General features: G+C 37.3%; 1 protein-coding gene across 4 annotated transcripts; it reads right to left on the bottom strand.

Annotated features, from left to right (window-relative positions):
* Positions 1–6,614: 6,614 nt before the first annotated feature.
* LOC134661922 (peptidoglycan-recognition protein LF-like) lies at positions 6,615–12,750 on the bottom strand. 4 transcript variants are annotated; one of them, XM_063518170.1, is made up of 5 exons: positions 12,379–12,750; positions 11,580–11,711; positions 10,885–11,070; positions 8,382–8,542; positions 6,615–7,380 (listed from the first exon to the last, which is right to left on the bottom strand). In XM_063518170.1, exons 1-5 carry the CDS (start codon positions 12,746–12,748, stop codon positions 6,970–6,972), a joined length of 1,260 nt encoding a protein of 419 aa, XP_063374240.1. In that variant the 5' UTR covers positions 12,749–12,750; the 3' UTR covers positions 6,615–6,969. The 4 variants fall into 4 exon arrangements, with proteins under 4 accessions (XP_063374240.1, XP_063374241.1, XP_063374242.1 ...); XM_063518171.1 differs by having other exon boundaries at positions 8,382–8,539; XM_063518172.1 differs by lacking the exon at positions 10,885–11,070.
* Positions 12,751–13,090: the final 340 nt, after the last annotated feature.

Here is a 13,090-nt window from a genome sequence, read left to right as displayed (position 1 = left end):
CGGATTTTAAGGTAAAAACAATAAAACTATATCGCGGTAGACCCGTTTGTATTGTATATTCACCGTAAAATTGTAAACACTCGTTATATTATAATCTCGCTAGTTACTTTATAAACTGACGGTAGGGAGATTATAATCTAACCTAACCTAACCTACGTTAGATTATAAACTAACGGGTTCACAATCTTACGGTGTCATAATATAAGAATATGTAAATAAGAATATGTGTGTCAAACTTATAGTAAGTATTTCATCACATAAGGTATGACTCTCGTGCACATACTTAAGCCTTATTCGCAACTTCTATATATTGATATCGAACTCAAAAAAAGAAGTGATTCGATCAAAAATAAGACGCAATTGTCAAACACATAGACAAATAAATAACGAGACCATCAAACGGTAGCGGCGGAATTGACATAACATAAAATTGAATCCGATATTGGACGTAGAGGTGTTTTATGACTCTTGTTTTCGGTTTTATTATCGCCCGTAGTCCAGCACAAAATTGGTCGGATTCTTTCTATTTCTTTTTTTAGGGTAATTTTATTGTGAGGTTCTTGAGTCCAATAATTGAAGTGTATAAAACACGATAAATGCATATTTCTTTACTGCGAGTGCTTCATAATTACACATAATATAAACGTATTGAATAATATAATATATTCGCCCATTTAAGTTACATTATGCTATACCCGGCATTTGCCGAATTCGCTGCAAACTACCTTTAGGTGTACCCTGGCAAACGCACTTTGCCGTAAAACAGAACTTTGTATGGAAGACTGACACTTCACGCTTTCATTTTTCAAATTTACCGTCTGTTTCTACTAACAGAAATGTCTTGCCAACGCCAAACTATACCTACTCCTTACATACCCTACCCTGCTTATACTTTTTATAAATTCGAAATTAACTTTTGTCTATCAGATCCTCATTTTATCAGTCTGTTAACTTTTCACAACTCAACTACTTGACCAATTTTAATTACCACATTCACTGTCAGCGAGAGCTACGCGCTACGAGCGTAGCCGATGACAGTGAATGTGTGAAATCTTGCATATCTAAAATTCTAAACTTAGCCCTTCTATTATAAATATGGCAAATAAGGGGAGAACGAATGTAACACAAGCCGAATTCGTACGCAGACAAAGCCGCAGCCGCAGTTAGTCTGACTCTGACTATAAAACAGTCACAGAACTAAAGTACCTAAGCTAGGACAATACAATTGGGTCACGTACTTCGACCGATCAAGGGTGGATCAATTAAACATTAATGGACACGCTATCGTATACTTTAACTAAATTCTAATCTTGGGATCACATACCTAAATGATAGGTAGGTATATTAGGTGAAAATACCGAGTGAAATTTGAGATTGCACATTAAACTTTAATGAGGTTTTGATAATCCGTCTCCAACTTATTATCTTAAGAAGATTTTTTTTTACCTATATGTTAGGCCGCAGGAGTCGGCAACCTTTTAGAATAGAATAGAATAGAATAGAAATAATTTTATTCGTGAGCACAAACACAAAATAGAAACAGATGTAACAGATATAACAGAGATATAACAAGAGATATAACAGAGAATAAAAGGATAAAGTGCCACGAAATGGTCTCATCTCAGCATGTTGCTGGCGACTTCCAGCGCTGATCTACCGATGAGACCATCCGGTGAAACAATCACGACAGGTAACAGCCAAGGGCCACATAGAGTAGTTAACGAAGTTGACGCGGGCAGTATTTTGTTAATATTTATGACTTTATCAGACATTGTCGTTCGTCAATATTACATACAAAATAGCCAAGGAGGCTCGCGGGCCGTAGGTTGCCGACCGCTGTGTTAGGGTATCCTTAGGTGTATATTAATTATATCGAAACGTACACAATTTGAAAGCAATGAAAACGATTTACTTTTAATTAGGTAAGTAGGTAATGAAAAATACTCGTAGATTTACACATCGGATGACATCGGTCATAATCTCGAGTAAAAAACACGCTGACGCATTACTTAGTTTGTTTTTGCGCATTTGTTTCTTACACACACAGTACACACCGCTACTTTTTGCAAATTTCCTATTTTTCGCACTTGTATCGTAAATAACTATTAACGAATGCATTTATTTGATAGGTACATGTATATTATCTTGTGATAAAAGAGGTGGCTACTGGATTATATGTAATTATATACTGGATATTGTTGGATATTAATCAATTAATCATGTCAATTCGATATCGACATCCTTGCCCTGTCAATTAGTACCTACTTACATCATACAAAATGGAAGTTTTAGTCGTAGGTACGTATGGAATCTACCCTAATTTTACTAATAATTATTTTTACCAAGATTAAGTAGGTCTATCTACTTATATTAAAACCTATAGGAATGTCCACTTCAAACATCACCGCCGCCGCGAGTCTCCATTTAGCAAGTCGCTTTGGGATATCTATGAAAATGAAAGATAAAACAAACTTTCTGGGCCATATTAGGAAACGAAGTTAGCGTAAAAGTATCAAATAGATTAGATACTTGTTTTGCTAGTTGCTTTATTGTCCTCTTCTACTCGTAGATAGGTTCATCTGTAGGTACAGAGTTCATAAATATGTATGTATACATTATATTCATCATATTACAATGGATTAAGGTGAAGAAATGTATACTTATGTTATGTATATTTATTTATAGGTATCTGTCAACTTGCGAAGTTACGACCTTCGCCGGCGGCTTGGGGTATGTTTTATCAAACCGTCTGTAGAGATATTAATGATTAATAGGTTTAGTAATGTGTAGGTACCCTTGATAAAGCAGCAGTCTTGTACGATAAGTCCAAGCATATTGTTAGGTTAGGGTGGAACGCAGAAACGTTATTATTCTGCCAATGATTCGCACTAAACGCTACGCTTGCAACGCTTGACTGCAGCTGCATTACATGTTACGCCGTTACCGGTGCAGCACTAGTGTCGGAGCAGTAGTGCAGCTGCGGTTGTAAATGGAATGCTACCTTAACTTGGATCTTTTCAAATCGAGAGAGAGTATGTTTGTATAGGCTCAATCTGCAACACACATTGATGTAACACTCCCGAATTTGTTACACCCATATAGGCTAATACTATCAAAGGCAAAGCTGGTTAGGCCTGCATTCGTTTATATCACTGAGTAATTTATATGTACCTAAGTATTGAAACTTTCAGCGATAGATACCGATGTTTACAAGTACACTTTTTTGTGAAGATAAGTACTAGTTTATTTTATTAGTTATTACAATTTTATCACACCCGTGGCTCCATCTAGTGTAATTGTACGGAAATTGCTTGGGGACAAATAATTTAGCTAAACGGTGTTTTTAGAAGTACGGTTTAGGATAGTATACTTAGCTAGAAGGCAAACAAATTTCAAAGCATGACCGCTAGAGGGCTATTTAAATAAAAATCGACAGGCAGCAGGGAACAAAAGTGGCACTTTGATCCCCCATAGTAGGGAAGATAAAATCCTTATCCGAATAGTTGATGTGAAAATCAATCTAGGTAATATAATCTTGGAAGTAGATGGAAGGTAATAATTTAAAAAACACAGTTGTTACTTCAATACTTGTATTCAAATCCATGATTTTTAAAACTAGTAACAATAAAAAAATCTACTTTTGTCATCCTACGGATAGCCAAAAGTCTTGAGCACAAAGTATTGTATCACATATTTGGTAGGTACTTATAGGCCTATCTTAAAGACGGCCCATCCCTAATGTCAGCCATGTTAATTTTACATATAGTCAACAGCAGAAGTTGCTAAAATCAAAATGATCTTGACGCGACTTTTGTTATGAGGTTAAGAGCGTGTTAAGGTAATTTAGAACACCTCGCCCGCTTAGCAAGTTCTGCTACTGACTGTACTTAAACCTAACTGGTGACCGATATTAGGAGATGCTTCACTTTAGCCGCAGCATACGTATTCAATAATGAATTTATTCGTCGCGGCACTAGTAACAATGTAAATTATACATAATGCACCTATCTATGTATATATTATGATGTCCAATTTGTCACCATAAATAAAAAGTCGAACTTAATAAGCAGTACAAGAAGAAACAATATAGCGTTCCATAGACGATGTGGGATATAGAAAAAATTGTACTTAAATACACCAACATCGCAATTAAATCCGCTTTAGGGAAATTATTTTCTAAATTGATTTAAAAAACCTAGTTCATAAGAATGCTTACATATATAAGTCAAAAGCTAAGTTAAAAATGCAGAACACAACAACAGGGTTTTCATGAAAAGGTAGAACAAATAGAGAATACAAATAGTTAGGTAGATATACACAGCTGCAAAAGTGCATGGCCACTTTGTGAATAAATTCCATTCAAGTGTCCAGTCAATTAAGCAGCTCGCTGTAAGTACATATTAAAGTAAGTAAACTCATACTAACGGTCGTTTCATCGATCACTTAAGGCGGCCTATTACTACTAATATCTGGGTGACCGAGCTTCGCTCGGAAAACATAAAATAACTCGAAAATGCGCGTTTTCCCAGAGATAAGACCTAGCTAGATCGATTTTTCGCCCCCAAAAACCCCTATATAGCAAATTTCATCGAAATCGTTAGAGCCGTTTCCGAGATCCCCGAAATATATATATATATATAATATATATATATATATATATATATATATATAAACAAGAATTGCTCGTTTAAAGGTATTAGATTATTCAAAAATGCATTTTTGTTATAATACGATGAATTACAGGAAGATACAAAGTGAGAAACAACACAGTAGGTATAGTTGGAATAAGCTCGTACTCGTATGATATTTTGATAAGTATAAATGCGAAGAATATACAGGGTGATTCCTGTAACAGGAGCAATAAATTAAACTAAATGCTGTACTCCTCAAACTGACCAACATTAGTTCCGCAACTTTTGAAAATCATGTTTTGATTTTTATTACACTTTAAAGTTTATTCTAAGACGCAATGTATTGCAAATTTTGTTATGTTTAAAGCGTGACAAGCAACGTCAAACACACTGATGTCAGCGTACATTGAAGGCAATATTTATTTTGTATGAAAAAGAGGAAGTCTAAAGGATTCATAATTTTTTAAAGTTGCTGAACAAATGTTGGTCAGTTTGAGTACAGCCTTTAGTTTAATTTATTGCTCCTGTTACAGGAAGCACACTGTATAAATTTATAAATACAACGTAAGCCAAGCAAAATATGATTATTGTCAGGAGGGCGCTGTTATTCTCATGTATAGGTAGTGTATAGGGTGACAGTTCAGTATAGTATGAAAAAAATTGTTCCAGTGAAATTCCGCAACATGGCGCGTGATCAGTGATGATAGGTAGGTAATAAAAGTAATATTTAATAAAATACCTTTATACATACATGTTTGACTTTAACGATAATAGTAAAAAAGGAGTGTACAATTGTACATGTTTTTAAAAGGTCGGCAAGGAGTTGCATGCGTCCATAGGCGGTGACTGCTTACCATCAGGCGGACCGGGCCGACTGCTAGTTATCAAAAAAAAGTGGAATCATAAATTTATTAAGATTTCGGTTCCATAAGTTCCATTACACTCAATTGACATTCACATTTTCACAGTTAACCCCTATAGTAATCTTATCACATAAGGCGTTTATTTAGCCAGTATATTTAATACAATTTATAGAATCTCAAATGCATAATAATATATTTAGACTATCTAATATTTACATAACTAACTAGAAATATTTATCGTAGTTACTGTCATAATTTTACACATTACAAAATTATTTTTCATTATACTTGCTCGAACAAGATCTTTTTTCATGCAGGTGTACTAAAGGACAAATGCCCATATATTGTTCCCGCGGGAGTTATGTATAGGGAATGTTTTTTTTAATTATTTACTTGGTCATACGATTTAACTAGGTATAAAATAAATGAGGTTTACGTTTATAACTAAGTATTTGTTTAAGTTTAAAAATATTTAATTCGGTTAATTGAATACCTAGCCGTTTAAACTATTTATATACAATTTTCAATCGTGGCTGAATGCCTTATGGGTCTGTGCCTTCGATGCCTAAGCTTTAAAAACATGACAATATGGCAGAGCAATGTGTGAAATGCACGTGAAATGTAACGATACGTATTAAACTTAGAATAAAACTACATTTTGATGTACGCTATGCATACAGCATCGAAATTGCAAGAGAGCTCGCGAATCTAAGATAACAAAGTTATGTCAAGATATAAAATTAGTAGCGATCATATAAATTTAGGATTCTTATCTTCATACATTTTACTTACATGTGTAATTAAAATTAATAATTAATTTTATTTATAATAGTATATACCACATATTCAATTTCATGTACATTACAATTTGTTTTACGTTTGTAGTGCCTTACTACTTATATTGCGATGATGAAATAATATCGCTCAAAATCCGACTGATACCTACAAAGATTTTCCTTCTTCTCAGTCATAAATAAACAGTTTTATGGCTGTCCGCGACGGATATGAATATAATGTTCTTTAACTCATAGAATAGAATAAGCATTTAGATAAAACATGAGTAACGAGCATGATATAACTGTATAAGTATAGTTTTAGAACGAATTATATAACAAAACTTACTCATTACTACAATATAATATAATACAGTCGAAGGCCTGTAAATAAGTTAATTTCATTTGGTTACTCTTTATTTTCGGTACATCGTACCAAATTCATCACAGATCCTTGTTTTGAGAGGAGGTAAAGTCTGTTTCTGCGAGTATGCTAGTAATAGGAGATAACTTGATGAAGATGATGAGACATCATAAACGGAATTCAAATTCTAAAGTTCATTATTTACTAGTAATATGACTAGGTAACAAACACTCTTGTCTTCGGAGATTTCCCTTGTCATTATCACTTAAACAGTGCGCGGCCCGCACTCAGGTCACGACTTAAACTTACACTGGCACAGACAAAGAATCACATCCTATTCAATATTTTGGCAGGAGAGTCTCCAATTGGCTCGTGTCTTTAACAAAATGCGGCCACTCGTGCAGTATTTCGACGAGCTTCTTTCCTGGGCTCTCCCACGCCGACAGTTGACTATGGGCGAACAGTTTGTAGTCTTTGGCGATTTTACCAGAAGCGACGCCGAGGTCGATGAGTTTCTTGCACGCGTCGAGCTGTTTCTGCGGCGGGGCCTCTCGGGAGAAGGTGCCTATGAAGGCGATGCCGATACTGTACTTGTTGTAGCCGAGCGTGTGGGCGCCCTCGGAGTCCCAGCCGCGGCCGTAGTAGGCCGAGCCGTCGCCGCCGACGAGGAAGTTGTACCCGATGTCGTACCACCCGCGCGACCCAATGTGGTACTCCTGCACCAGCCGCACGTTGTACACGCAGCTGCTCTGAAACATCAACAAATTATAACTACATTCACCCGTACATAAACTATACTAATCGATAAAAATATCTGCAACTACAAATATGTTACTCAACTTTTAACCGACTAACCAGATTAAAACAAAGGATAGTAACCTCATATTTACCTAAATATGAAATGTTATTTTGTTTGGTTGTCCTTTACATAGGTACAAATTGCACTTACGCCGACGTAATATCGTCCTATGCGTCCATGAAATTATAATAAATCCCCGGTTTTACAATTTTTGTTTATAAAGGCAACAAGTCTACAGACGACGCAACGATCGCGCAATTAATTATCATACTTTAACGGCCGTAGTAAGTAACGTATTCATGGAATCTTGGCTAACGCGTTTAATAAGCAGCCAATTTTTACAATAAACAGCTATAGTTAACATATTTAGACTAAAACCACCAGACCGAACTAAAAATAGCAAAGTCGACACCTAACACGTACCGTTGTATGAAGCTATTTTAATTTAGGCCGATCCCGCAGACCCAACTTCCGTTAAAAAAAGCAACAACGGTTGCACTCCGGGAGTGCCGATAGAAGTGAAAACTCACCTCACTATGTTACCGACGCCCGGTCACGATACATACATTTAGCGGAGGTATTCTATTTATCTATTATATATTATTATAATTCTCAAATAAGATCACACTTTTTCATTGACATGTTTATTTACATACTGCCATGACAACGTCAAATTATTTGAACATAGGTAAAGAGTCTTGAAAAGGAGTCCGCAACATAAACGTCAAATAACATTGAGTATTTCTTTATTGATTTAAATGCCATTTAAATTATGAGTGGCCACCTTACGGGGCTTACGGTCACGTGATCGCCTTACGCCCCTTACGGTCACGTGATCGCCTTACGCTGTCTCGAGTTTATTATTTTTTTCCCACCTCTAAAAGTGCCCAGTGCCGCTAAAGAAGTTTTCACCTCAATAAAAAGCAATACCCGGTTATGAGTAATAAATACCTGGTTGTAACAAAAGTTGGTAGCCGTGTGACTAATAATGACCCACGGAGCTGGCAGCCGCAGCTTATCCAGAGGCCCTGTTTCCGGCTGCGCTAACCACTCCATCCGGGACACGATCCTCAAATGATTAGGAGCTATGAGCAGATCTCCTGGCGCGCCTGCTGGAACATTCAGTCTTGATATTGCAAAACAGCAATGTGTCCTGCCTCGTTCAATTCAATGTCATGCAATAACACTACAGATTATGCTAAAATGATGATAATGTTTTTTTTGGATCGAAAGGGCTCGAAAACCAACTCCTCGTCGCCATATACATCAAGGAATGATTCCTAACTGTCCCAGTTCCACGTTATATATGATGAGGTGGGGATATATGGTATTCTTGACCGTTATTTTAAAATCAATCCGATCAAACAAGAACCAAGATGAATTTTGTGGCGATTTTGTAATCAGATAAAGTCTAAAATCTAAATCAGAGTTTCCTGTGATATGTAAGGTGTCAGAATTTAAATTAATTTGCAGAAACCTTAACTGTAAATAGGTATATAGTCATCATCATCATTGGCCTTAAAGTCTATTACAGACTATTGAAACAGTGTCAGGTAGGGCGACAACGTTTTTCGTGGCTATGTAAGCCAATACGGGAGCGGCAAACACGACCACAGGCCTGGCAGGTGTAAATTACCCGTGGCGAACAAGTGTCGGGCTGATGACGCTTGGCTCGCTTACTTGCGAGTGTCTTAAACCAAGCGTCGTCGTGAATTTTACGCCCGTCGAACACCAGTTTGCGCCACTTGTCTCTGTCCTCGGCAAGCTCCTCCCATTTATGAACCGGGATGTTGAAGGAGTGCATGTCTCGCTTGGCGCAGTCTTTGTGCCGTAGCATCGGCCGACCGACGCTTCTCTTGGCATCAGCTATGGCGCCAAGCAAAACACGCCGCGGCAAACGAGAAGGTTGCATTCGATGCACATGCCCCAGCCAGCGTAAGCGTCTCTGCTTTAGCAGCGCAAAGAGGCTGGGCAGCTGAGCAATCTCAAGAACCCTCTCGTTCGTGACCCTGTCCTTCCAAGATATGCCCAATATGTTCCGGACGCAGCGCATGTGGAAAGCGTTGAGACGACGTTCGTGCTTGGCATACGATGTCCAGGTCTCAGCTCCGTACAAGAGTATGCTCAGGATGCATGTTTGATAGACAACCATCTTGGCTTTCCTGGTTAGATGTTTATTTTGCCATACTCTTGCACTCAACTTCCCAAAGATCGTTGCGGCTTTTCCGATTCGAACGTCGATTTCTGCATCCGGTGAGAGATTGCTAGTCACAGTCGACCCGAGGTAGCAAAACTTGTCGACTGACTCGAGCGGGGCACCATCCAACAGAATTGTCGGTATTTCCGCACACCCTTGAGCCAGTACAACAGTTGTCCGGGGATTGATGGACATAGAGAACAGAGCGCAGGCACGAGAAAACTTGTCCATAATAGTTTGAAGCTCAAACTGCGATGTGGCGATGAAGGCTGCGTCATCAGCAAAGAGCAAGCTATCAACGAATAAATCGTCTCGTTTTCTCTTAGATTTGAGAAGGGAAACGTTGTAAAGTTTCCCATCAGCCTTCGTATGCAGATGGATACCCTGTTGGTCGTCACCGAAAGCAGTTTTCAGCAGTAACGAAAAGAAAATACCAAACAGGGTAGGCGCCAGTACGCAGCCTTGCCGAACACCTCTCCGCATAAAGAACGGGTCAGACACGATACCGTCAAACACTACAGCTCCTTGCATGCCTTCGTGAAAGGACTTCACAAGACTCAAGAGTTTTGGTGGGCATCCTATATGTTCCAGTACGGAATAAAGCCCTTCTCGGCTAACTGTGACAAAGGCCTTATTCAGGTCAACGAATGCGACCACCAGAGATGTTTTCTGCTCTCGGCACTTCTCCTGGATTTGCCGAAGTGTAAAGATCATGTCCGTTGTGGAACGCTGGGCACGGAATCCACACTGACTTTTGGGATATACACGATTGGCAAGTTGTTGTAGTCTTGATAGTACTACCCTACCGAATAACTTGCCCACGATACTAAGGAGGGAAATGCCCCGGTAATTATTGCAATCACAATTATTATCGCAATTATTAATCAGGTATATAGTATACACCGTTTAAATAAGTGAACCCCATACATGCGTTTAGTGACGTGTTTTGTAGGTACAAGCCTCGCAAAGTTAGGTTAGTAATGACACACAACTGAAAAGCAAATAATATAAGTACCTGTTTACAATATGGACCAATTGTTATCAAAACGAATGAAATAACCATAACTATGAATCATACAGTATCTCGCTGGCCACTAATCTCTTTTATACATGTATATTCATGTAACATTGGTACTTTATTTTATATGCGGTTTAAATTGCTATTGATATATAATGGAATAAAATGGAATGAAATTTTTAGTCTCATACCATCGGTCAGCATCAATAGTAGCATACTTATGGAACATAGTCAATTACCTATATCTTTTGGTTTCTTTTTAGCAGTCCTATTCACTGCATGCCACCTTAGGAAGCTAAACGAAAACCGCAAGTTCATTGTTAGTAGACAGTACGATAGCCACGCCGAAATGAGTGGTGTCACTACAATCGCAACCAGTCTAAGTTCTGATGAGTATTCATGACATGAGCCCGACACCAGTCTGCCTGAAATAAATGCAAGTGTCACCAACAAGCTAAATAACATCCCGTAAAAATACACATACACCTTGAGTAAGTAAGGATGTACTTATAAACGTATTAGCACAAAAAAAAAAATTGACATATCGAGTTAAATTGCGTCACATTTAAACAATGAATATATAATAAGGTATGTTCGACTAAGATCGGACACCGGGTAAGATCGTATGATTCAAATTTCTGCCTGTTGCGGGGCTTTTTTTCAATGCTGGCAAGGTGATGCAATGCGCTGTTTTGTCCCGGGCATTGCATCACCTTGCCAGCATTAAAAAAAAGCCCCGCAACAGGCAGAAATTTGAATCATACGATCTTACCCGGTGTCCGATCTTAGTCGAACATACCTTAATAGGAATAATAATATTTATTTGAAAGAAAAAACCTTATTAACATTTGGTCAAATCTGTGGCCCCACACTACGTTATTCCTGAGGTAGCCGGATTTGTAACATACAGCCAAAGGTTAAGTTAAAAACTTACTTGAGTGCTCATCAAAAGATCCATCTGACCCTTTAGGTATGCCAAACACAATGGCACAACTGATTAGTACCACTAAGGCAGTTAGAGCTATTGTAAGTTTGTGCCACGTCTTGAGAACAAATTTATCAGAATCTGCAATGAAATTAAATTAATAATGTTATAATTTATAACAAACAATTTAATGTTTTTTTTTTTCAACATTTTTAACGTATAGCGTTTATTCAATTAAAATTACAATACAATTTTTACGATTATAAATAAAAGAAGACACATTTAATGAATTCTATTATATCTAACACTAGAAATAATAAACAAAGTTCAAAAACAACATTTGAATAGTTTGAATAGCATATAAGGTCAATGGGGAGAAGACTGTCTATCAGGTAAGACCATCTACATGCTCTTTTGTTGCTTGACTGGCATTTTTTTTAAGTGCTGTGAAACCCTATCGGTTTTGTATCAACACCAAATTCGTGGATGCATTTTTACATTAAAAATTGTTGTGATACATAAGACAGACACACTACTTACAGCAAGCATCTAAGTGCTTTTCAGTTGTGTCCTATATCCTTGGAGTCTACTTTAACAACATAATCCCAGGAAATAGCTTAAGTGCTATTTTTTTACATAAGTGACTCAAAGGTCTTGTTGGTATTATTCCAGTTGCCTCACAACAATCTAAATCTAACAATACTTTCTATGTAACTCTCAAAAACTCATTGATAGGATCCAGTTTGAATCCACATCCTTCAGGGTGAGAGTTGCTGTAAATTTTAAATAACATAATAATTAGTCTTACCATTGTCAATATCAGGGTCTTTCCCGTTTTTATGTGGTGGTGAAACATTCCCATCACCGGTCTTATCGTACGAGACGTTTTCAATGCCAGATTTATTGTGAATAATTTGCTTTATGACAACGGGACCTTGGAAATACGTATTATTTCCAAACTGGACGTTATCTGAGTTGCTTACGGTAACAGAGCCGAACACAGGCGGCACGTTAGGCCTAGCGATGGCAGCAACCGCATTCGACGCCGTCTGTTTTGGCCCATCTTCACTGTCCGAAGTATCTTCGACTATTTCCAGGCCACTGATCTCTCCCACAACACTTACATCGAGGTTTTTGTTCTCATCGCAAAAGTTTACTGTATCATTATTAATAGCCATTATGCCATTGGGGATTTGATGAATTTTTAATGCAATCACTAAAAATTACTTCCTAACAAACAACAGTTAAAATGTCCTATTTCTGATAATACTATAAGTACAGATACACATTGTTTTGCCAAGAGAAGGATATCTCGTTTGACAACATACCTAATAGATAATTAATAATTATATCCTAAACGGTAAATAATGCTTGGCTATAACATTTGAATATACATTGTATTGTAATAAGATCTTACAAAAAAAAATATCTAAATTAAGCTGACGGAATTACTTTTTTCCTGGCACGGATGTTGTCTTGTCTTGTCACTTAATTTTTTTATTTTATTAGGGTCTCGTTCT

This window comes from Cydia amplana, chromosome Z, assembly GCF_948474715.1.
Source record: "Cydia amplana chromosome Z, ilCydAmpl1.1, whole genome shotgun sequence".
Classification (NCBI taxonomy): domain Eukaryota; kingdom Metazoa; phylum Arthropoda; class Insecta; order Lepidoptera; family Tortricidae; genus Cydia; species Cydia amplana.
The sequence above is the reverse complement of the archived record's forward strand: the minus strand, read 5'-3'. Positions and strand labels throughout refer to the sequence as shown.